The 27,431-nt window shown below is 34.9% G+C and overlaps 1 protein-coding gene across 9 annotated transcripts in view; it reads right to left on the bottom strand.

Moving 5' to 3' along the window:
* Positions 1-768: 768 nt before the first annotated feature.
* Positions 769-27,431, bottom strand: part of GPCPD1 (glycerophosphocholine phosphodiesterase 1) — a 99,028-nt gene continuing 72,365 nt past the window's right edge. For 5 of the 9 annotated variants that reach the window (XM_023494679.2, XM_023494678.2, XM_023494680.2 and 2 more), the window contains one exon: positions 25,178-26,857. In XM_023494679.2, the coding sequence (XP_023350447.1) occupies positions 26,692-26,857 (166 nt within the window). In that variant the 3' untranslated portion in view covers positions 25,178-26,691. Of the gene's footprint in view, positions 848-1,847; positions 1,931-13,141; positions 13,396-18,471; positions 20,256-25,177; positions 26,858-27,431 lie in introns of those variants that run through there. The other 4 variants (XR_004231839.1, XM_031951128.1, XR_004231841.1 and 1 more) reach the window with 4 other exon arrangements.

The following is a 27,431-nucleotide window of genomic DNA, read 5'->3' as shown; positions in this document are numbered from 1 at the left end:
AAGGTAGGAAATTAAAATGTATGTTGTGCCTCTTTGCACTGGAGATTCTTCACATGCCAGCTGGGAGATTGGGCTGGCAGAGGACATGGAAACTGCCTTGTGCTGGTATAGATGGAAGTCATTGCTTTGGAGCAGGGAGAAATCCTTTGGGGCAAATGAAAGATGCCTAGTTTGGCCCCTTGCCACCTTTCCTTCAGGGGATACACTGTTTCCAGCAGGAGTTGGAAGGCATAAGATGTACCATGACCATCACAGATTAGCTGTGATGCCAGAATTTAGTAACTTCTCTCTAAATTCTTTTTATGCTACCTGTTTGTATATATCCCTTCTCATATATGTGCCCCAGATTCAACATATTCTTTATGCTTATATCCACTCAAAAGATTCAAGCCCACAAATCTCATTGTGTTTACTTTTCCCTTGGCCAATCAGATAATTCAATCAGTTCAAAGCAAAGAAAATGAAAGAAAGGTCAGAGTAAGGAGATTTTCAACAGAATACTGCCACATAGCATAGCTCATAACCACAAGGTATGCATGCCATCAGTGGGAGAAGGATCATGTATACAAATCTTTCATGAGGCAACAATACCCATGCTTCAAGGCCTGTGACATCTTCTAGTGAACCCCAAATGTTTTCTGGCAATGTCACTGAGCTGCTCTCACCCATGATATCTTCTGGTGATATCATTTCACTGCTTTCTCCAAGAATGATCCTTGCTGTAAAAGGTCTCTGTTGGGTATGTTGCTCCACTGGGCTTATGGGCTCACTATCTGCTCTTCATTTGACATGTTGCTCTGTTGCACTTGTTTTTACTGGCATATTCATCTCTTCAGGATCTTACAATCTAAATTGAAAATAAATAAATAAATAAATAAGCTAAGTAGAAGAGACCAATTCAGGGGGTAAATGTGTCAGTCCTGGCTCTGGAAGGATCTCATTGCTCTGGAGCAAGGGACTCCTGGTGCTGCCACTCTCACTGGAACTACTGCTTCACACAATCACTCCAAACCCTGACAAGCTTTCATAGTTTATCTCTCAGCACTGGCTCCTAACTCTACAGGTTGTCTTCGGAACATTGCCAGGGGTCAGAGAAGAGCACTCTGGGGGATACAGAAGCCCACAAGCCCTCTCTCGGAGGCAAGAGAGATTCATTCCATCTTCCACCTTTGTGCTGGCTGGAAGCTGAAGAAAGCAGAGGCAAAGGACAACTGCAAGAGCTCTTGGAACCAAGCAGAAAGACAGGCCTCTAAGAAAAACCGGGCTATTTTGGAGGAAGTAATAAAAGATCTGAACTTTTAACACCTGGCTGCCTCTCTACCTCCAATGGCTTTTTCTGACATTCCACTGGTTTTTCTTCTGCTTTCTTTCTGTTAGCTTCCTTGTTCTCCAAAGTAAAGCAACCAAAGAACAACTGAATCCCCTGGAATTTTGGGTAAGCTGCTGGACTGAAGATAGCTTCCCAATTCCCACTTCATGGCTAAGTCCAGCTCAATTATATAATGGTCATGTGAAAAGATTTAACAACTTCTCTCTGAAAAGTTTTCTAATTTTACCATTTGTCTTTCCTAGGTAATAAAATTAACCTGTTTACCCAGTACTACTGAAATATCGTAGCACTCAAAATGCTATATATATATATATATATATATATATATATATATATATATATATATATACATACATACATATACACACACACATACATACATATATATTTCTGTGCATGTATGTATATGTACCCACACATATACATATATAGTCATGTACTAAGTTCATTCTATTCTTCAACAGTTTGGAAGCTTTCATTCCCACTAATGAATAGTAGTATGGTTTAATGATCATACTTAAAAGTTCCAACATCTTGTAATTTGACTGTTTTCGGAGATGAGGCATTTGAAGAAAGTTGCTTGTCTCTGTTCTCCAGGACCTACACACAAACAAAAAAAACCCATCAAAATGTTTTGTTATTGTTGTTGGTATTTTTTGCATATGGAAAAGTTCACTTTATAGTATCACTACTTAATCTTTTTCCTTCTTTAGCTAGTCAGTATAAACTGAGGGCATTGCTTGCCCTGTTAACCTAGATCTCATAGTATTCTTTGTTGTGATCATTTTGATAGCTTCTAAATGCTTGGTCACGGCTCCCCTGATTTCAAGGATAACCTGTAAAGCTAGTATAAGTTTCGTTTTGTTTTGTTTTGAACTTCAAATCCCAGCCTGAGACTCTCCTTGATGATAGTAGAAGAATGAACATTTGTTTAGGGGGCACAAGGCAAGGAGGAAGATATTAACTCAATGGGATCCACAGAGAATAGATTATGACTCATTAACCTTGCTTCCCCCAGAAACAGACTTTTAGTGATTTTCTGTGGATAAACAGTCTTTCACAGGAATATCCCTTTTGTGATTTTGTGGTTGTTTTCTCATCACCATTTCCAGAAGAAATAATCAATTACAATTGAGTTGGATAGCTTTCAAGTTTCTTCCATTAAAAACAAAGCCTGATAATTCCAATAGACTTGTGATGGAGAGAGCCATCTGCATCCAAAAAAGAGGACTGTTGGGACTATATGTGAATCACAACCTAATATTTCCACCTTTTTTGTTGTTTTTTGCTTGTTTTTTGTTTTCTTTCTCATTTTTTCCCTTTTTGATCTCATTTTACAAATGAAGCATGATAGATGTGGAAATATGTTTAAAAGAATTGCTCATATTTAACCTATATTGGATTACCTGTTGTCTAGGGGAGAGGGTAGGGAGAAAGAAGGGAGAAAAATCTGGAACACAAGGTTTTCCAAGGGTGAATGTTGAAAACTACCTTTGTATATAGTTTGAAAATAAAAAGCTATTATTTAAACAAAAACAAAAACAACAAAAAAAACAAAGCCTGGTCATTGAGCACAGGAGGTGCAGGAGGCTGCAGCAGTCTTAGAAAAAGGCTAATCCTCCAATTCCATCTCCTGGGCCACACTTCCAAGGGGACATTGGTGCAAGCCTTGCAGCCTCGGGCAGAGACCACAAGGAGGGCTAGCCAAGAAAGCTTTCATTAACACCAAGAAGGACTGGCTGAAGGAAAAAGAATGGCCAATTAAACTCAAGAAGTTAGATTTCATTTAAAAAAACAAACAAACAAAAAAGATGAAATACTATCACAAAGACTAATGTTACTTTATCTTGTGAATGGCATAAGTGACTTTTATTTTATGAAACAATCTGTTTCTTCTGATTTGACAAAGGGCTTTCCATGACTCCTCCCGTGTGGCTCAGATTGGTTCTTATAGCAAAGGTGTGAGTAATGTTATAACGTGTTATATGGCTCACTAAAGACCAATTCTTCAGAAATGAAAGGTTGGTCAATTTCTCCAGAAGCATCTATCACAGGTGCTTTAGCATTATTCTGTTCCAAGGCACTGAGGCTGTAATGGGGGCAAAGGATAATAACACATAGGTTTGCTGTACATGGGAGAGTGGCCTGTGACTTTATCTCATTAAAATTAAAGTCATTAAAATTGAACCAGTTAGGAACATTCTATTGGATCCTTGAAGATCTACAGTTTTTTTGTTATATGTTAATTCATTTTCCTTTGTCTTAAAATATTTGTTTATAGATGTCTAGACTGATCTATAAGTCATATTTACTTCTGTTATTTTAATTTCTTCACTGCTAATTTCTTCACAACAGATAGCTCAAGGAGTTTTCTTCCTTCTGAGATTTTTAGCAATTTATGTCTTTTTTTTCTTCTTCTTATAGTCTATTACTTTATGACTCCTTCCCCTGTGAGTCTGATTGCTTTGGGGGATGGACCTCAAAGCCATCTCAACCTTCTTCCATGCTGGGAAAATTCACTGTTCACCAGTTAAGACTCTCCCTTAGGCTTATGTCCTGTTCCATTCCTTCTTTACCTTAGTTCTCTTAAGCTTTATTGTGGAACAAAGTATTGCCACAGCTTAAAAAAAAACTTCTGTTTTTTCGATGTCTGTGGCCCTGGAAAGAGGAAGATAAGTAGACTTGAATTCTATTTCAAAATTGTGGGTTAGATTATGCACCACTGCAACAGGAGCAAAGTAGTGGGGAAAGAAGTGGTGAATTAAAAAATATTAATGGCTAATTAGTTTTCTTTGCTGCCAGTTCATTGAAATCGGAATTTAGAAAGCTGGGAGCATTATGGTGGGGTTTGATTTGTTGGGTTTTTTTTGGACATGCAAATATATATGATGCCTTCTTTAGTCTCACAGTTTGAAATATATAAGTTAATCATAAGAAACTAGAGCTTGGGTGAAAGACTAGAACCTCTGTGATTCTATCACTACAAATTTGATTACTCAAATTAATAAAATTTAGAAGGAACCATCCAGTAGAATTCCTTCATTTTGCAGATAAGTAAACTGAGGCTGAAAGAGATAAAGTGACTTCCTCAAGGTCACACAGATATTATATCAATTACAAAGTTAAGTGGCAAAATTGGGATTTCAGCTATTGTCCTCTGATTCCAAAGCTAGTACGCTTTCAACTGCTTAGCATTATCTCTATGCAACAATGAAATAGGATTTTAAAGTAGAATAAAATATAAAATTAGCCAAAATAAAAGATAAGCATATTGGAGACTGTATTAGGTTGAGCCTTAGGAATAAAAAAAATGTGTAATTTTAGAAACAATGACAATGATCTGGGAGACAAAAGAGTGGTGTATGGACAGCAACTCAGCTGAACTCTCCCAATATTCTCCTTCAAACAACTTTAAAATACTATAAAACAAATTTTGTATTAGAGCCAACAAAAGATCAGAATGAGACATTTTTTCCTATTTATGACAACTTAAAAGGTCAATAAAAGAGGCCCATGATACTAGAGGTAGCAGTCAACATACTTTGCAGTAGGCCTTGGAGGCAGCTACAACAAGAGCAGAAGCAGCAGCAGTTTCAGGAGCTCTCAGTTTAGAGACCATAAGGAGGTTGGACAACTATTCAGAAAAAGATTACAGGGAACCCTTTTCTAGTGTAGGGGGTGCTGACTGGCAACTCTATTATTGCCTATATGTAGTTCTGGGTTACAGTTTCAGGGAAGGGAGTAGTGTTTGTGATCAGTCACAAAAGAGCAAGGGCCTTGGTTGCATTTCCAAGGCAAAAAGGAAGACTAGCACTTTTAGCTGCAAAAGAACAGGGAATCTGGGTTCAGATTCAATGTCAAGAGGAGATCTAGTGCTTTGGCTGCAGGAGATCAGGGGCCCTTCCTGGATGAAGAACTAAGTCCAGATGAGGAAAACATGGCCACACTTCTCCCTGGATCATACTATTTTAGAATCATCAAAAATTTACAGGGTCTCAAAACTAACTCTAAAAACAGAAGCACAAAAAAAAAGTCTGAAACTTGGAACCCAAGGTGAGATAAGACCAACTTTAATAAAACTCTAAGTTAAGAAACAAGCTAGAAAAATGAGCAAAGAACAACAAAAAAAGCTTGACCATATAAAGCTATTATAATGGCAAAGAAGACCAAGACCAAGTTCAGAAGACAATAATGTGAAAAGAGATGCAAGACAAGCCTCAAAAGAAAAGATTAATTAGAATCATGTCCAACAAAAATTCCTGAAAGCATTAAAGCGTTAAGAATAATAAGGTAAAATGAGAGTAATAAAAGAAAATTAAGGAGAATAAACAAAAGTTGGTAAGGGAGGTTTAAAAAATGCTAAAGAAAACTGAATATAATCCTCCAGGAGGAAAAAAAGTAATTAATGAAGAAGAGATATTTCAATTATTCCTAAAATTGTATAAAAGACTAGAGCTGAATATAAAACTTGACATTCAAGCACAAGACTCAAAAGAAGCATAAAAGGTAAACATAAAAGAGAAATCTAAGGAACTTAAAAAGGTTAAACTGTTTACATTTCTCTATGGGAAGATGATATACACAACTCCTAAGGATATTATTATCATTAAGGGCAATTTGGAATCTACATAGAGGGAGGCCCATCAGTGTAAGTCAATTATGTATAATCTCAAAAAAAATGCATGGATAAGAAAGGAAGGGAAGTTTATATAAAAAAAGGGAGAATGTATTAAGAAATTCAGTAATCAGAAGCAAAAAGAAATAGGGAGAAGGAGAAAGAAGAAAATTGACAGTTGATAATCATAACTGTTAATGTGCATGGGATCAACTCACCATAAAACAGAAGAATAAATCAGGAACCGAAATCCAACAATATATTATTTAAAAGAGATATACTTGAAACAGAAAGACATACTCAAAGTTTTAAAAAAGATGGAGGAGCCTAGAACAATTTATTATGCTTCAGCTGAAATAAAAAAGGCAGGAATATCAATTATGATCTTAGACAAAGAAAAGTAAAAAGCAGACCTAATTGAAAGAGATAATCAGGGAAACAACATTTTGCTAAAAGGTACCAAAGGCAAAGAAGTAATATCATTACTAAACATACATACACAGAAATAAACATACATACATACATATATAGTAAAATGGCAGAATATCCAAATTCTTAAAGGAAAAGTAAAGTTACAGGAGGAAGTAAATAATAAAACTTTACTAGAAGGGGACTTCAACTTTACCCTCTCAGAACTATATAAATCTAACCAAAAAATAAATTAGAAATAAGTAGATGAATAGAAATGTTTAAAAGTTAGGTATGATAGACCTCTGAAGAAAACTGAATATGAATATCAGAGGGTATACCCTTTTCTCAGCTGAATATGGCATATTCACAAAAACTAATCATATATTAAGGTACAAAAACTTCACAAATAAACACATAAAACAAGAAATACTAAATGTACCCTTTTAAGACCATAATGCAATATCAATTCAATACAGGGCCTTAGAAGCAAAGATTAAAAATTAATTGGAAACAAAACAATCCAATCATAAAGAATGAGAAAGAATAAAGAAATCATAGAAACAATAATTTCATTAAAGAGAATAACAATGAGACAACATTCCAAAATTTGTGGAATACAACCAAAGAATATTTAGGGGGAATTTTTTATCTCTAAATGCTTACATCAACAAAAAAAGAGAAAGAGCAGATCAATGAATTGGATGTGCAATTAAAGAAAATCCAGTAAAAGAACAAATTAAAGATCCCCAATTAAATACTTAATATGGAAATCCTGGAAATCAAAGTACAGATTAATACAAGTAGAATTTTTAAAAAACCATTACATTAATAAAAGTAGAAGCTGGTTTTCTGGGGAGAGGGAAAACACTAAAATAGGTAAACCAATGGTTAATTTGATTTAAAAAAAAAAAATGAAATCTCAATTACCAGTATCAAAAATGAAAAGGGTGAATTCATCACCAAAAAAGATGAAGTTAAAGCAATAGTACGAGTTTATTTTGCCCAATTTTATGCCAATAAAACTGACAAAAAGTGAAACGCTTGCATATTTGCAAAAATATAACAAAACAGAAAAAAATCAGTATATTTAAATATCCCTATCTTGGAAAAAGAAATTGGACAAGCCATCAATGAACTCTCTAAGAAATGAATTTACTAAGGAATTCTGCCAAAACTTTAAACAGTTAATTCTTATACAATATCAACTGATACCTAAATCTGGAAGAATAAAAACAAAAAGAGAAAACTATAGACCAATTTCCCTAATGCAAAAATATTAAATAAAATATTAGCAAGGAGATTACAGTAATATCATATACTATAACTAGGTGAGATTTATACCTGAAATGCAAGGCTGTATAAATATTGACTATATCAATAAAAAACCAAAAATCATACAAATAAATTTATAAAAAGTCTTGGACATAGTACAATACCCCTATTGCATTAGAAATGCTAGCTATAGCAATAAAATAAGAAAAAAAAATCAAAAGAATAAGAATAGACTGAAACATAGCTGTCTTTGAAGATGATATGATGGTAAATTTAGAGTAACACAGAAATCAATTAAAAAGTTATTGAAATAATTAACAATTTCAGCAAAGGTGTAGAATATGAAATTGATATAAATCGTCTGTATTTCTTTATATTACCAACAAAATTTAGCAGGAAGAGATAGAGAAATTACATTTTGGACAATATAAAATAATTGGGAGTCAACCTGGCACCCCAAACCCAGGGAACAAAATTACAAAACACTTCACACAAATAGAATATTTAAGCAATATTCTGAGCAACTGAAGAAATATTAATTGTTTAGGCATAGACTGAGCCAACATAAGAAAAATGACAATCCTACTTAAGCTAATTTACTTATCCAGTGCCATACCAATGAAACTACTAAAGATTTGTTTATACAGGTAGGAAAAAAATAGTATCAAAATTCATCTGGAAGAACAAAAGATCAATAATATCAAGGGAATCAATGGAAAAAAAAAAGTAAAGGAAGGTGGCATAGCAATAGCAGATCTCACACTCTGTATCGAAGTGATAATCATTAAAACAATCTGATACTGGCTATAAAAAATAAAGTGGTGACTCAATGGAATAGACTTGGTACATAATACATAGTAATAAATGACAATAGTAACTTAGTGTTTGATAACTCAAAGATTCAAGCTTTTGAGGCAAGATTCAGTATTTATCAAAAATTGCTGGAAAAATTGGAAAAAAGTTTGGTAGGAACTAACTTAGACCAACATCTCATACCATATGCCAAGATAAGGTCAAAATATAAGATGAATTAGGTATAAAGAGTGATATCATAAGTAAATTAGGGGAGCATGAAAAATTTTACCTCTCAGAACTATGGATAAGAGAAGAGGTTTATAACCAATAATGGAGATCACAAAAGTATAATGGATTATTTCAATTACCTGAAATTTCAAAGTTTTTGCACAAACAAAACTAATACAGTCAAAATTTTTAAAAATAGAAATAAATAGGGGTGTGAAAAATTACATCAGGTTTTTCTGATAAAAGCCTCATTTCTCAAATATATAGGGAAGTAAGCCAAATTTATTAGAATTAGAGTCATTCCCCAATTGATAAATGCTCAAAGGATATGAACAGGTAGTTTTCAGAAGAATAGATTAAATCTACCTACAGGCAGATGAAAAAATGATCCAAATCACTAATTACAGAAATACATTAAAATAACTCTGAGGTACCACTTCACACCTATCAGATTGATTAACATGACAAAAAAAAAAAAGGAAAATTACAAATCCTGGAAGGGAGATGGAAAAATGGGAACACTAAGGCACTATAGCTCACCACTACTCCATTCTAGAAAATAATTTGAAACTATATCCAAAGGTCTGTAAAACCACATACAACCTTTTGATTTAGCAACACCATTGTTAGTCTAAATCCCAAAGATATCAAAGAAAAAGGAAAAGGACATATATGTGCAAAAATATAGCACTTCTTTTTGTGATGGCAAAGAATTGGAAATTGAAGGAAATCAGTTGGAGAATATTTGAAGGAGTTGTAGTATATGACTGTGATTAAATACCATTGTGCTCTAAGAAATTATGAGGGGAGTAGTTTCAGAAAAATCTAGGAAGATCTATATGAAATGATGTGAAGTAAAGTGAGCAGAAGCAGAGTATTTTACATAGGAACAGCAGTATTGTAACTATGATCAACTATGAGAAACTTAGATACAATGATGAATATGATTCAACATAATTCCAAAGGACTTATAAGAAAAATACTATCTAGCTCTAGAGAAAACTGACAAACTGAATTCAGTCTGAAGAATAATTTTTTTTCACTTTATTTTCCCTGCTTTTTGTTGTTGTTATTGCAACACAGCTAATCTAAAATGTTTTGATAAATTTCAAATGTGTAACAAATCACGTTGCTTATTTTCTCAATAAGAGAGGGAATTTAGAAATATTTTTAAAAGGCTATTCCAATTGTCTGGTAAGAAGTAATGAAGAAGGTTGGTTGTAGTAGTAGGTGCAAAACACGTTATAAGATTGAAAAGAAAAGACTTAGCAATTAGTTAGATTTGAGATGTGAATGAGAGGGCAGAGAGGAAAATGATTGTAAAAATTCTGGGACCTCCAACCTAAATAGGGACATAAGGAGAAAGGGCAGATTTTTAGGGAAAAGATAGTTCATTTAGTGAGGTATAAGACTAGATCATCTCAGGCTCCATACTTCAAAAAGAGTGCTAACACCTAAACATTACATGTTAAACATTAAGATGTAAAAACATTAAATTTTTACATTAGGTTTGGAAGGGCTAACAATGGCATTCATTAAATTGGTCAACTAGAACAATGCTACTTCCTCTTGCATTTTTTTTCTGCCTAGTCTCTAATTATTGTCCTTCCCAACTCTCTTCAACAGCTTTTCATGATCAGGAGAGAAACACTGTGATTTTCTTTGTTGAATATACAACAGGCAGACAGCCAGGAGACATCAGCAGCTTTTCAGTGGACAAGCCAGGAATTAGATGGACACAGTGTTCAGCGTATAAAGGACAGTCTCAGTAGTAACAGAAGTAGGAATGCCAACATCAGATCAGCTGTTAGAGCATCTGTCATACCTTCTTCTGGGAGATGTGTTTTACTTTTTAAATGTAGACTACTCTCCATGAAATTCACAATGGCAATTTAATAAGCAAAGTAGAAACTGTATCTGAAGAAGGGCAGAGGTAACATTATCACTTACTCATTGTTTCTCTAGGAGAACATTCCGACCTCTTTCTTTAATAATGTTTTATATGTTAAATAAATAAACAGGCAGTAGAGAGTTCTATGGTTATTAAAGGATTCCTTTATACTTAGAAGCAACCTAATTATTCAACATTTCTCTTTATTCCAGAAACCAAGGAATAAATATGTAATTTTCCATGCACATGATGCTGGGCAGTGATACAGGGAGAAAGAAATAAGTGACTCTACCATATGGTGTTTAAAACAAAAAAGCTTGGAATATACATAACTATAGCATACAAGGTAGAGACAAAAGATTAGAATTTCCAAGAGGCCTGGGTGCAGAATGCTACTGCTAATTTGGGGGGAAGACTTCATTTTCCAAGAGAGTGTACATTTACAGTAAAAATTAGTAGGAAGACGTCTTGGGAGATGAGAAATTGAGGTTACTGCTAGTTTTATGAACATGTGGAAGAGAAAATGAGCCAGGATAGAAATGATATCACTGGCCAAATGATGATAATATCCCTGAAGAAAACAAATCAAATGCTAATTGGAAATAGTAGTGATTCAGAACAAGAGATGAACTAAAGATACTGGTTGGAGTATTATCCCCAGATAATAAAGCTATGGGCTCTAAATACTAACTGCAGCTCCTACAACAAAGGGAAACATGTCTCATCCCTTCATTAAAAGTCTGCAAGGGCTCTGAACCCAAAATTCACAGGAAAGGAAAGGAGCAGATATAAAATGTGGGCTGCAATTTGTTATTGTTTCATTAATTCTTTTTTTTATAGCAAATAAATGTTTTAAATATCTTAGTGAGTATTCTCGCCATTATCCGTTAGCATGTCAAATTGCTGAACACCTGAGTTAGCTTTAGAAGTTCCCAGTTTTCTAAAGGGGTAGGAACAAAAAACAGGTTAGTAGTTTAAATTACCATTAAAAAATTACCAAATTTGAACCCAAGTCTAAAAGGATCCAGATCCATTTAGGCCATGGGCTGGATAACCTATATAAATTGCCAGTAGTATAAAAGTAAAGATCTTCCTTTTCATTTTCAGAAGCCATCTTTTCCTCCCCAGTTCAATGTTGATTTTGTTGTTATTTGGTCATTTTTCAGTCATGTTGGACTCTGTGACTCATTTGGGGTTTTCTTGGCAAAGAGACTAAAGGGATTTGACATCTCCTTCCCCAGCAAACAAGTTTAGTGACTTGCCCAGGTCACACAACTAGTAAGTTTCTGAGGCCAGATCTGAACTCAGAAAGATGAGTCTTCCTGACTTCAGGTCCAGCACGCTCTCCACTGTACCACTTAATTGCCCACTTTCTTCAATATACCCCCATCAAATAACACTGCTTTGGAAAGAATATTGAACTGAAGAGACTCTAACTCATCAAATCCTTATAGCTAAAGGCCTTAAAATATCTCAGTATCCAGGGGCAATTTTAGAATAACTCCATATCAAAATACCTATAGCATCCCCTCAGTCAAAATATTGGAGTAGACTAGAGATGGATAAATTTGTATCACGGTAGAAATGCCCAGTATACGCTAACTCAAGAACTAAAAGGCTTGTGACTATCTTTACCATCTCCCTCCTTGCTCATGTGGCATCAGGCATTATGCTATGAAGATGAAGATGTTGACCTTGTTATTAGGATTATATGATCAGGGCTGAGTTTAAGCCAAACAGAGCAATACAAGTTTTATACCCAAAGTTGACAGAAATGAAAGCTAACAATTTTTAAATTTCCATCCTTTGCCTTTATATGCTTGCTATCTTTCTAGGGTGATATAAGTCTATGCTTATTAAGATCCTGCTTGCTTTCTGCTTTGCCCCTTGCTTTAAAAGAAACCAATTCCCTAAAAACTTACTCATTAGTGATTTGTGCCCAGCATAGCAAACCTGCATCAAAAAAGGTGCGATGCTCTATAAACAAAACGGGAGCACAAAGGAAATGTGAAATGTGCAAATGTAGAGATATCTCCATCTCAAACGTTCAAATGGACTTGTGTCCAACATGTAGCAGAATATTCTTAATTCATATTGCACTGATCACCTATAGGTAAACACAATGAACTTGGGACCCCAACATAGTGATGTCACTTGTCCATTTTGAAAACAAAGGATGATAAACAACTGTGTGTGGAAGTCTGTAGTGGATTATGTGCATGTGCATTTAGGGATTTAATGCCACTGAGAGAAGTGAATAAATGGGGTGGAGATACATATGTATATATGAATCTAGGTATGTATGCATAAAAAAGAGGAAGACATGATTCAAATATGGCTCCAGACACTAGCTGTGTGATCCTGAAGAATTCAGTTAGCCTCTGTCTGCTTCCTTCCTGTAAAATGGAGATAATAATAGCACCTACCTCTAACAGTTGCTGTGGTGATAAAATACTTGTCAAATGTTTTTCAAAGTTTAAATTGTCATATAAATACTAATAAGTGAGAAAAGAGAAAGAAGATAGAGACAGAAACAGTTATAACTTCTGACAACAGCATAGGGGTTTGTAGCTAGAAACAATATTTTATTGATTCATACCTTTATAACTCCCCAAAGCAGAAAAAGGCCCAGTGAATCAGACCAACAGTAACCAAGATGAAATTGTACTTGTCTAATGGTTTGTTGGGCAGAATATGAAGGGTAGAAGCTGTACAAATTACTGCCTGTTGATTGATTCTCCCACTCTCACGTAGACAGAAGTCTGTTTTCCCATTTCTTTTCTTCAGGAGTGACTTTCTCTCTGACCATCACCTCGACCCCTGCCTCTAGAGGTATAGGTTTCCTTAAACACGCTGTAAAGAACAATGATTAAAGATGTATGAAGCAATCGGCTTTCTCCAACAGAGAAAGCTATAGGCTCTGTTATGCCTAGTTTTCTAAGCACTCTTTCCATTGAACAATAATATTTACCTTTCTCTCAGATGATAATGCCAATACTGCATATTATTTAAAAAAAAATAGTGGAAGGAGAGAGAATCTTCTAGGCTATATATATATTTTTGAGCATTCGTTATCCTGATGTTTCAAAGAGTGTCCATTACAGTCCCTTCAGTCTCTAAGCTCCCTGATTTTTTACAGATGGAACTATAAAGGGCAATATAATGATTTTGAATGTAACAAAGAAATAACTTACTAGTCTTTAAGGTCCCTTTGAACGCTTGAATTCTTCCTTTTTTAGGTTTATTTCCAACATTAGGCATTTGTAGAGTACATATTGGAGCAGCTAAGTGACCCAGTAGACAGAGTGCTGGGCCTGAAGTCAGGAAGATTCACCTTCATGAATTCAAATCTGGTCATGGATGCTTACTACCTGTGTGATCCTGGACAAATCATTTAACCCTGTTTGCCTCAGTTCCTCATTTGTAAAAATGAGCTGGAGAAGAAAATGGCAAACCATACTAGAATCTTTGCCAAGAAAACCTCAAATGGGGTCAAGAAAAATTGAACACAACTTAATGACAACAAAGGGCACTCAATAAAGACAAGTAGGTAGCACAGTGGATAGAATACCAAGTCTCTAATCAGGAAGACCTGAGTTCAAATCTAGCCACAGACACTTACTTGCTGTATGACACTAGGCAAGGTCATTTAATGCTCTTTGCTTGTTTGCCTCAGTTTCCTCATATATAAAAGTGAGCTGGAGAAGAAAACCAGTATCTTTGCCAAGAAAACCCCTAAAGGGGTTTAAAACAGTTGGAAATGACTGAAAGAGCTAAACAAAGGATAGGAACTTAGTAATTTCAAAGCAATCATTTCATCAGTCAACTTGAAAAAGTGGATCAATTAATCAATGAAAAATCAAAAAGCATTTACTATGTCCTACGCACTGTTAAATGCAGGAAATTAAAAGAAAAAATTAAAATCCAAGAAATTTACATGGGGAAATCCTACACATTCATCTATTCTCTGTCACTTTATATACATACACACACATGTATACACACAATGTATGACTACATATAGTAATACATTTACATACACATACATATATTTACATACACACATATCTATATATGTGTGTCTATCTATCGATCCATCCATCCATCCATCTACCCATCCACCCTCTCACAAATTAGTAAATACAAGGTAAATACTGAATAGGTAGAAGGTAGCCCTTGAATGTAAGACCTTAGCTGCTAATAGGGGTGAAGTGGAAAGGACTTCTGCAGGAGCTACAATAATAATAGCTAATATTTGTATTTTAAGATTTGTTAAGAGCATCGCAAATTTTTTCTCATTTTATCAGAACAGGAAGGTGGCACTGGGGTTAGAGTCAGAAAGCCCTGAATCCAACTATACTCTCAAACATTTACCAGCTTTGTAACCCCAGGAAGGTCTCTTATCCTCTGTTTAACTTATTTTTATTTATAAAGTGAGCTGGAAAAGAAAATGGCAAACCACTCCAGTATCCTTGTCCAGAAAGATATATATATATATATTCTCTCTCTCTCTCTCTCTCTCTCTCTCACACACACACACACCCACACCCACATACAATGTGTATGTATATGTATACACATATATGCAAGGTTATTGCATATATCAGATGGAATACTTGTAAAGCATTTCATAGAACACTAGGCATTTTGCTAAGTGATGGTGATAAATGTTTAAAAAAAAAGTTTCTACTTTCCAACTCAGAGCTTGAGGGACATAACATGAAAACAACTATGTATAAACAAGATATGTTAAGAATTAGAGATAAACAAAAAGAAGTTGCGTTAAAGAAAATTGGGAAATGCTTCTTTAAAGGTGGAAATTTAGCTGAAACTTGAAAAAAGCCAGGAGCCAGGAGGAAAAGAATTCTAGGCAGTGAAAACACACAGTTCAAAGATATAATATCTTATTTGAGAAACAATGAGGCTAGTGTTATTGGATTGAAGAATATATAAAGATAAGTAAAGTGCAAGAAGACTAAAAAGGCAAAGGGGGGCAGGTTATAAAGGGCTTTGAATGCCATAAAGATTTTATATGTTTGGCCCAGGAGTGACAGAGAGCTATTGGAGTTTATTGAATGGAGGGAAAGAATGACATTCAGGCCTGAACTTTAGGAAGATCAATTTGACAGCTGATTGTAGGACAGACTGAAATGGAGAGACTTGAGGCAGGGAGATCAACCAGAAGGCTAGTGATGTAGTCTAGGCATGAGGTAATGAGGACATGAACCAGAGTGGTAACACTATAAGAGATAAAAGGTATTCAAGACATGTTATGAAGGTAAAATCAGGAGGATTTGGTAACTGATGGATATGGGAGAATTGAGAAAGTAAAGAGTAGGGGATAGCACATAGGTTGTGAATCTTGTGAGTGAGAGGCTGCAGTGACTGAGTAATTAATGAAATTCAGAATGGGGGGAAGTTTTAAGAGATTGAAACCAATGAGTTTAGTTTAAGACATGCTGAGTTAAATGTGTTTGAGACATCTTACTCAAAATGTCCAATAAGCAGCAAATGAAAGTCTGAAGGTTAGGAGACAGACTAGGAATGGATAAATAGATTTAAGAATTATTAGCCTAAAGATGATACTTTAATCCAAGGAAGCTGATAAGATTAAAGTGAAGAGAAGAAAAAAAGGGTCCAGGAAAGAGAAAGCTCTGAAGGATTCTGTAACAGAACATGATTTAGAAGAACAAACAAGGGAGACTGAGAAACAGTCAGACAGGAGAAGAAACAAGAGCATAGTAGGAGTATAAAAACCTAAAGAGAAAAGAGTATTAAACAAAAGCAGAAGTTAAAGGCTGTAGGGAGACCAAGGAAGATAAGGATTAAGAAAAGGTCACTGGACTTAGAAATTCTGAGATCACTGGTAATTTTGGAAAGAGAATTATAATGGCATATGACTGTAATGAAGTACTATTATGATACAAGAAATGACGAAAGGGATGATTTAAAAAAAAACCCTTAAATATTTACATGAACTAGTGCAAAGCGAAGTGAGCAAAACTTAAAAAAATGTTATACACAGTAACAGCAATATTGATTATGATAACTATCCATGAAACTTAGCTACTGTAAATACAATGTTTCAAGACATTTCCAAAGGACTCATGATGAAAAATGTTATCTACCTCCAGAGAGAGAATTGATAGAATTCAGATCTGAGTTCAGATTAAACTACATTATTTTCTTTTCTTTCTTTTTTTTTTTGGAAATGTTTTGCATGACATAGTATAATAGATATATTTCTTGCCTTCTCAATGAGTAAGGGAGGTGTGGAGGAAGAAAGAAAATTTGGAATTGGAAATAAAAATATTTTTAAAAAATAAAACAGATGTTTGGAATACTGATTTTTTTTTTTTTTAAGGAAAATTATTTGTTAAATGTTGAGGTCCAAAGACAAATTATAGAGGTTTAAAAAAAAGTGAGAAAAAAAGGTTGTGGAGGTAAGTGGGTGCCTTTCTCAGTTTAGCCACAAAAGAGAATTAGAGTGGCTTTTGAAGATGGAAGAGACATGAATGTGTTTGTAAGTAATAAGAAACCATACAGTAGGGAAGAGAGACTGAAGATCATTAGTAAGAGAGTGGGAATGATAGAGGGCAGTTTTTTTTTTTTTTGGAGAAAATTTGACAATAAGTTCCCCTATGCAGTAAAAGAATTTGTCTTGACAATGAGGAGGATTAACTTTTACATAAGACATGGATGAAGGAAAAAGTAGCAGAACATATCTGAAAGATGTAAGATGTAGAGTTGGAGAGAAGAAACAGCTATTGGCAAATGACCTCAATTTTTTTTTTTCAGGGAAATAGGCAAAGTTCTCAGATGACAGAATGAGAAAAGGATGCAATGGGAAATTAGAAGAGGAAAAGGTCTAGAAAAAATTCTATAGTAAAGAGGATAATGAGTTGATTAGGGAAGTTTAAAGGACTGCTTTACTACAGTGAGGGTCCATTTGAGATTACATAACATAAATTTGTAATGGATCTTATTACATGGTTTTAGGATTTTCTCCAGCTTTGTCCAGCTTGTGAGTAAGAGGTAAGGCAATGGAAAGTGGGAGTAACCCAAGGTTGGGATATGGTATTGCAAGAACTGGGGCAAAAGACCTAAAGGACAATGCAGAGTTGAATGGGTTCAGTAAGATGTCAGATGGAGAAGGGAAGAAAAGATAAATTACTGAATATGATGATGACCTAAGAAAAAACTGAGAAGTTGAGTGACTAGAAAACATGGCAAAGACAAAGAGCATTTGGATTTTGAGCCAAAGAAAGAAGTGCAATAACAGACTGTGAGACTAGAGAGCCATCACAAAATAGTTCTCTCATCTCATTTCAGGGCAAGAGTTTTACCCTTGCTAATCAATAACTTAACATGCATCTGACTGCCCATATGTTTCCAACCTCCAAGATGTGCTGTCTGTGGGAAATCTACCCAGGAAAGCAATAACAATTTATGAAATGTCTACCACATCTAGGCACTGTGCTAAGCCCTGGAAATACAAAGATATGCAAAAATTTTCCTGCACTTCAAGGGGCCTACAATTTATAACAGGGAGACAAAATGCAAACAACTATGTATAAATAAGATACACTACTATTCAAGATAAATAAGCAGGAGTTAGAAAGGGGAAGGACTTCCCAGTTCACCTATTTTTGACTCGGATAAGATTCTGATAATAGACTATTGGAAAGAGCCCTCAGTAGGCCCTCCCTGGTCCTTTTTTATACCTGCCCAGGGAAATACCCTGGATGTCAAGGTGTTTGGTCACTTTAAAGGCTTCACATGCCTGGGAAAATATATGTTCATATACTCAACTGGCAATTCTTTCTTCTAGAATGGTCTTGGGATGGTATTATTGGGAAGTCCTTTGTTTTCTAACAGCATGGAAAAGGTGAAATTGTCACTATATGATTATGGGGAATGTATATTTACCTAGAAGAGTAGGAATATGTCAGCAGACTTCATGGTAATCTTGAATCTCTGGATTAAGGTGAGAGTACTTCTTTAGCTTTTGTAGAAGGCACCAGTCTTTTTGCCAATGCCACTAAGGTTTGGATGAGTGAGTCAAGGACCACCATATGATTTGTAACAATCGAAGTGCCTCAATATTAACTTAGTTCCTGTGTGACCTCAAGTCATTTTATAAATCATATTTATCATCCAATCAAGATTCTGATCATTATTTTCCAATCTCCAATGACTATTTCACAGTTTTTCCTCTCATCTTCAACTCCTGCCTCATTCTAGGGGACTTAAACATTAATTTTGATATTCCTTCAAATACTTTACCTTCAAAGTTCCTTAATTTAATTATTCCCCATAATCTTGTCCAAGGAACCTAATTCTTCCACCCTTTTAACTAAAGACCTTATCTTTCATTTCACTGAAAAAAATTAGGCTATTCACCAAGAGCTTTTTCCTCTCATCCTCCTATTTGCTATTATTTAGATGTCTTCACCTACTGTCAGGGCAAATCCCGTCTCCTGACTCTTTCATGGCTAAGCTTGAGGCCAACTAGTCAATGTCCTCACTTCCATTGCTCTTTGCAGTCTGACTTGTGACCTCATTTATTCAATTCAAATGGCTTTCTTGAAAGTTAACAATGATTTCTGAACTGTTAAATCTAATGGCCTTTCCTAATCTATAATTCTTGATCTTTTTGCAAAATTTCTGTCAATTCTTCACTTCTCCTTATATTCTTTTCTAATTTTAGTAATGTTTTTCTCCTGGACCTGCTCCTACCTGTTGAACTGCTCCTTTTCTTTTCCTGGATTTTTTTTCCCACAACTATTAGCAGTGCCCCCTAAGTCACAATCTTGTGTTCTCATTATTTTACTCTGGATTACATTATCATCTCAAACTGGATGTCCCATAGGCACCATGTTGTCTAAATTTGCTTATCTTCCTCAAAAACCTTCTTCTTATTCGAACTTCTCTACTATTAAAGTATCACCATCTTTCCTGTCACCTAGGTTCACAAATTTAAATATTGACTCCATTCTCACTGCTTCATATCCATCAATTAATGATTCCCTCATATATGCCCCATTCCTTCCTCTTGACACTGCTGCCACCCCAGAGCAGTCTCAACACCTTAATACCCAGACTATTGCAATAATTTTCTGGTTGGTCTTTCTTGTGTCTTCCCACTTCAGTCCATCCACTTAGCTATGAAAAAAATGCTCTATTAACCCAAGCTAACCCCATCTCCTTCCATTCTTAAAAACTAGTGGTTCCCTATTACCTCCAAGATAAAAAAAATCTTTTTGGATTTTAAAAATCTTCACTACCTGGTTTCATCCTTTTTCCTTACACCTTATTTCCCTACATGTGGTCTTATGATCCAGTGACAGTGGCATCAATCTCCTGACATTTTCACTGATTGTCCTCAAAACCCGGAATGGTCTTCCTCTTTCTGACTCCCGGCTTCTCTTAAAATCTCCTTTTCCAATTTTCCTCAGTGCTAATGCCTTTCCTTTGTGATTAATTCCAATTGTGTTATCCTGTTTATACCTAGTATGCATGTTGTCACATTTATTTATATGTCAGATTCTTGGGAGTAGTGTCTATTTTTGTAGCACAGTGCCTAGTACATAGAAATTTCTATGTGCTTGACGACTTGACCCTCACACAGGATTGTTGACCATGCTGGAGGTGTCATCTGTGGTATTCCTGATCTTCCTTATGTTGCTCCTGCTCACATCACTGCCTTGCATCTGGAAACACAATGTGAAGTACAAAGACCAGATATCACCACTAACTCCTCTGCAAATAAGAGGAAGAGCCTAGCATTGCTGGGTTTTGTTCTATTCATTTTTTTCTTTATTAATGGCTTCTTCAAGAAAGCTTGTTATTTTTTTTTTTTTTTTTGGCTTATGTTATTTTTTGTTATGTGTTGTACCTTAAAATTTTTTATTGTTTTATTTGAGTATTATCCAGCAAAAGTCCTAAAAGCATTTAAATGTAAATTCCTCTGGAAGAGTCTTAGGACCTTGCAACATGGGGCATTATTATATAGGATCATTCCCTACGAGGGTTCCCCACTCATTCCATATTACATTATCCAAGTTTATTGAAAAGTGGCAAAGTTCTCCCTGAAAACTTAACTGATGTTGGGGAAAAGATGCAGCTTCCTGGAACTCATACTGACATGAATTTTGCTTCTCTAAGGGCATAAAAAACCTACTTCGATTTCCTTCCTCTCCTTTCATATTGCTACCACTCTAGGGTGGTGACTTACTTGATGAATACCTTAAGACACTGCTAGTCACTACACCTGGCTCTGCTGAATGGATACATTTCCAATTGGGAATAAAATGGGGTTGTTCTATCAGTGTTGATATATCCTTGTTGAATATCCTTTCTACTAAATGGCTAAGTAAACCCCTTTTCATTAATTGTAGAATGACACAAGTGCCTCTTTTTGTTTGAACATCAAATCTCACCTACTGAAATATCTACTAGTAGGAGTAAGCACACCCATCACTATTTTCCTCCTCTGGAATACCTACTCCAACATGGCAGGCTATTAAAAACAGGGGAGTGAAATAAGACAAAGACATTTGGGAGTTTTTTGGGGAATTAGAAGATAGTTTGCTGGAATAGTAATTATCTGTAGCAGAGCATTAGAAAACCAGGTTAGAAAGGTAGGTAGGGCTGATTGTGGAAGGTCTGTAGAAGGAGGTGTGGAGGAAAGGTGGTGAGGAAATGTGGATAGGACAGCAGTAATAAAAAATTTCACAAAGGTGAGGAAAAATCTTATTTTTAAACAAATCAAAATAAGACTATCAATGTATTAAATCTATTCTCAAATTTATATTTGTCCTTTAGTTTCAGAGCTGGGGAGGCTTGCTATTTCAAGTTTATATCTTTTCATCCCAGTAAGAAAAATTCAAGTATTTAATGAAAATTTTAACATTTCAAATTAAAATTTAAGGAAATAGCAAAATCTTCAAAAAAGCTGGCTAATTCAAAAAATTAACTTTTTAGGCAAAGTTAAATTTCAGTATTTCAGAGGTCAGTTGGTATGGATTTCACTCCCAAAGTTCCATTTTGATGCTGCTTCCTATTGATTTCCCACACATTCGTGATTACCATGCCATTAGAAAGCAAGCTCTAGCAAGGCTACAAAGTGTAAAAGTTCTTTTATAAATATAGCAATGACTTTTGCAGAGGAGAACCAATCTGAGGCTTATCATTACATGTGATGAAATTGTTCAACCATAGCAATTCATGAAGACTATTTACAAAAGCTAAGAAGGGTTACCTTAACCATCTGTACCTATGTATGAAATCACATTCCTCCTCCAAGCTTAATCATTTTCTGAATTTCCTATTACTATTAAACTCAGAGTCATAGCCATAGTCTTGATAGCATCAACTCTTATTACCTCATCTACCCATTCAATTAATAAACTTTACCATTTCTCCCTCCACAGTATTTCTCATATATACCTCCTTTCCATGAACAAAGCCACTTTCCTCCCCTCGCAAATCTAGAACACTGCAGTAATTTATTTTCCCTACAAGTCTCCCCATTCTAATCCATTCTCCATACAATTATCCAAGCAATTTTCCTAAAGTATATTCCTACTGTGCTACTTCACTGTTCAGCAAGTTCAAGTGGCTCCCTATTTTCTTGCCCCAATCTCTCTGCTGACCTCCAATCTCATACCTCCAGCTATCTTTCCTATTACTGTAGAAGGTAGCACCATCCTCCCAATCCCTCAGGAATCCCAAGCTAGGAGCCAATCCTGGATTCCTCACTAGTTTTTGCTTCCATATTTAATATGATGCCAAAGACTGTTGATTTTACATTTGCAGCATCTCTTGAAAATGCCCCTCCCTCTCCGTTGATACTGCTACCACTCTAGGGCAGATCCCTCATCATCTCATGCTTGAAATACTGCAGAAGCCTGCTAATGGGTTTGTCTACTTTAAGTCCCTACCTACTCCAATGAAGGTTCAACTATGTCATTCAATGAATTCCAGTGACTATTGCCTCCAGGAACAAAGTCCTTCATAACCTAGTCTCTTCCTACCTTTCCAGTCTTCTTAGTCTTCTTAGATCTTAATCCCCAACTCTCTGATCCAGTGACAATGGCCTCCTATGTATTCCACAAACAAGACACTGAACTGCAGGTATTTTCTCTGGTAGTCCCCCCATGCCTGGAATGCTCTCCCTTCTCTGCTCCAAATATTGACACCTCTCACTTTAAAAGTCCCAACTAAAATCTCACCTTGTATATGAAGCCTACCCTAACCCCTCAATTCTACTACATCCCCTCTTTTAATATTTCCTATTTATCCTGTATATAGCCTGCTTTGTATATATTTGTTTGCCTATTGTCTCCCTTGTTAGATTGTAAACTCAAATTTTAAGGAAGAAACCCTCTTTTGGTACAATCCCAGGAATACAGTAAGCCTATAATGAAGAGGATCAAATATAAAATCCTACTTGGTATCCAAAGCTTTTTACAAGCTTCTCCAAATTTATCCTAATAGTCTAATTCAAATTAATCTCCTTTATGAACTCTACAACTGAGGCAAAAAGATTCTTATTATTCCTCATACATGACACATCTCTAGCTATCTTCATACCTGGAATGCTTCAGTTTTCCTAATGGATCTCCAGCTTCCTTCTAAAGTGAGCTCAAACACCACCACCTACAAAAGAAGGCTACTCACTACTACTGCTTTCCTCCTAAAAATTTAAGCATGTATATTTTACACATTCTTGGTGTCTAGAAACAGGATTATAGATTTAAATCTGGAATAAATCTTATTAGCCAAGTCTAATTCCTTCTTTGTAGAAATAAAGGAACTGAAGGATAGATTTGTCCAAGATGACACAGGTAGTGTCTGAGGTGATATTTAATGATGTTGTCTTCCCTCATGGAACATAAGCTCATTTGAGACAAATGCCATTTTCACTTTTGATTTCATCTCCAACCCCTACCATAGTAGAAGGCACACAGGAGAAAAGAAAGGTACAAATGAATATACCCCATAGAAAGGAAATCATAAATTTGGTGTTAGAAAAGGGCTGTCCTATCATTAAAAAAAAAAAAAAAAAAAAAAATTTGGTAACAGTGATTTTAATTCTACTTAACTATTCTGAATAAATGCAAAATTACTATCCTTGCAATATCCCTTCTTTCCCTAATTTCCTTTCTTTCCACTTAGCATTTCCCATAACAACATGACTCATTAATAGAATCCAAGAATCACATAAGTTACAAATTCATCATAAACAAAACAGAACTCATTTTCCCTCAAATACTTCCTTTTTTTCAATCTTTCATTCTGAATTCCTTTCTCATAACACATACCCAATTATGTTGTCAGGCCTTGCTTCTACTATCACATCTCTCCTATACATGTTGTTCTTTCCATTCACACAACTGCAACTCTGTTCTAAGTCTTTACTATCTTATGCATGGATCATGACCAGCTTTCTGGTTAATCTCTCTCTCTGTCTCAGGTCTCCTCCCACTATAATCCACTGATTCTGCCAAAGTGATTAGGAAAATCTAATACTGCTACTCCAATAGATCCCTGTAATTTCCAAAATGAAACATTAAAATGGTATGTATAGCATTCAAACATTTTACAACCCGGCTTGTTTCTATCTTTCCAGTCTTTTTATTTACTATTCTGTGAGAAGCAGCTGGTACCTCTGGCTCTGAAGTATAGTTAGATCTGAAATAAACTCTGGTTTCATTTTACTAGTTATGTGACTCTGAGCAAATCATTTAACCTGCCTGCCTCAGTTTCCTCAATTGCAAAATGGGAATAAAAATAGCACTTCCCTTGTACAGTTATTATAGCTATCAAGTGCTATATAAATGCTTATTCTCTTCTTCCACATACACTTTCAGTCAAGTACCTGACTTTCCTGCTATTTCTCTCAAACACCATTCTACTGCCTTACTCCATGTCACAGGTTATATATTCCATACCTAGAATGTTCTCACTTCTTTTTATCTCTGCCTCCTTCAGGATTACTCAAAGCCCACCTTTTTAAGGAAGTCTTTGAAGCTCATCTCCATAGCAGCTAGTACCTTATTTCTGAAATTACCTTGACAGTGAAAATAGTTTCTATATTCATAGTTTTTTATATGCTGTTTTCTCCCATAAGGAATGAACAAAGACCATGTTTTTGGATTTCTTTGTATGCCTAGCAGATAGTAAAAGCATCTATTGACCCAAAAACCCAAGCTAAATTATGGCATGGTAATTTTATGCTATATTAAAAAAGAAAAAAAAAAATCTTGACTAAAAGTTTCCTTAAGTACAAATCAATTTTTAAATACTATTTATAGCAATCCCTTCACAGAAAATTAAATTGTTTAAAATACTTCCAATTATAAAATGCTAATAAATAAAAATAGGATGTTTAGATTTTATAATGAAAACAAATTTTTCTTTTATAATTAAGTTTTTTTTTTTTCTAAATTTTAAATGAATCTTAACTGTAGTCAATATATTCTTTTGCATAAATCCTGGACATCAAATAATACAGAGAAAATAACTAAGTGCAAAGTAAGACATGTCCTTCAGAGGCAGACACTCAGATTTTCAACTTGCTTTCATAGAATTTCCATGAAACAGAATCTATGAAAACAGTATCTTCTTGAAATATTTTATAATGAAATAAATCTGTCATTTATCATATAGTAACACTTGATTCATAAATTACAGTTGTCTCAACAATCTCCTACCAATGAAAAAATCTTAGAAATATCAATCTAAGAACATGCATACATATTTAGGAAAAGCTTATACATGACATTTATGAATAAATTATACATGATATATATTAACCAAAGAATACAGAGCTGAGATTTCAGGACATTTATTATTTCATTTGGAGACAACTTCTAACATACACACATGCACGCACACGCACAACACACACATACACATCCCAAGAGCTGACGGCATGTAATATAGGTACAGTCAGTTCTCAAGTTGACCATTCTGCAGACTTCCCCCTCCTACTGGGAGAATTCCACATGGCCCAGTGCCTGGGCCCCTGAACCCTCATGGGCTTCAGTGTCTGGGGCAGAGAACCCTGTCACCCACCCTCTGCCCCTGATGCTGCCTGAGGCTCTGGAGTCCCACTGTCTGGCAGTTGAATTTGAATAATGCGAATTCACATAAAGCGAGAACTGTCTGTAATAGTAAGACACACTTTAAATGGTAAGCAAAATTTAAATTGCCTACAAATAGGCTTATTTTTCGGCAACAAAAAATTTTTATTTTAGTCCTTATCACCTTCTCACACTTACCTAGCACCACAGGATGCAAGGACTTTTGGTAAACATGTATAATTCCATGCTTAAAACCTGAAGCATGCATTCAGTAGAATTTATACATCATGTGATGTTTCACTTAAGATATGTGCAATACTTTTTTTTTAAGCTGCAGAAATGTCTTCAATGACTCATTCATATATTAGATATTAAAGTATCTGCTGCATTTAAAATCTGACAAGTTGATGCAAAACAACTATTAGAGATGTTATACAAATTCACTTTTTTACCCCAAGACTTTTTACACAGGCATATATCTGGCAGAATGGGAAAATGGCAGCAGCCTCAAGATTCATACTTAACAAAAATGGTTTATGTGCATGACAATCCACATAAGAAACATGTACAGATGGCACAAATATTTGTGCAATTGGGAACCACCAGTGCAAATGCATGCATTTGAGGTACTTATTTTTTTCATGGTCAGGTATAATTAATGCATAGTCATTTTCTGATAATCATCTTAGATCTCATAAACAAAAACTTAGAACAGGTATGTTAATATCTTTAGATTCCAAAGTGCTACTCTTTTAATTTAAAAATGCTTAAAATGTGAATTTTTTTTTCCTGAGGTTTACGACAGCCACTTAATTATTTTTTCTCTTATAAGTGGAGACTTTAGTAATTACACCTGGCCAAGAATATTTGAAATTCTAGCAAGAACTGTAGTAAATAGTAATAAGTAAAATACTTAGTTATTGCTTCATTTGGACTGAGAAAACCAAAAGGCATAAGCAGTGCTGAATGATGAAAACTACATATCCCAAGTAGTAGTACAAGACCTTAAAAGGCCTCTCTGTGCAATAAAAAATTAAGCATTTTTAAGTTAGCTGTACTATTTGGCAGCCTTGGGGGGCCTACATACACACACATGCTGTGCATGAGAAAAATGGCTAATAGTGGGGCATGTGCAACTCCTGAGCTCTGGTAATTCTTTCTTTAGACGCTCCAGCTGCTCTACCTGGAATATATTTGGCTGTTCAGGCATCGAATCATATATCCTATAAAGGTAAAAAACAAAGACAAATAAAACCATTATGACAATGATTTGCATTAACAACTTTTAGTAAAACTCAATTATAAATACTTCAGGAAATTAAAAAAAAATATTTTCTTGAAGGAAAAGTCTATAATTCTAAGATTTTAGGATATTTAGTTCCCTTTAGCAAATTCAAATATACTCAGTAGCAATGCATCAAATAACAGGTTAAACTCTATACTGCAAAAAAGATTCTAAACTTTACCAATACTTGTCAATTTCTTATAAGCTTCATGATAGTTGTTAACAGAAAGTTATATGACTTGAGAGAAGTAGCAGCTTCTGAAAATAGTAGGTATACTCTCTAAAAGTTTTTTTTGAAGCCACCAATAATCTTGATTCTTTTTAAATAGCCTTCTTGGCATCTCAAATATGACAAATGTTGACTTTCTACTGGTTTATTAAACTTTTTCCTCTATTTCCATTATTCTACACTGAATGAAGTATTGGAAACTTCAGGTTTTGGACTTTAACAGAATCTAAATCCATATACGAAGTAAACATTAAAAAAGTTAAAAATCCTCCCCCAATTCATA

The sequence above is a fragment of the Sarcophilus harrisii genome, chromosome 2 (assembly GCF_902635505.1).
Source record: "Sarcophilus harrisii chromosome 2, mSarHar1.11, whole genome shotgun sequence".
Taxonomy (NCBI): Eukaryota; Metazoa; Chordata; class Mammalia; order Dasyuromorphia; family Dasyuridae; genus Sarcophilus; species Sarcophilus harrisii.
This window is presented reverse-complemented; position numbering and strand designations above follow the sequence as displayed.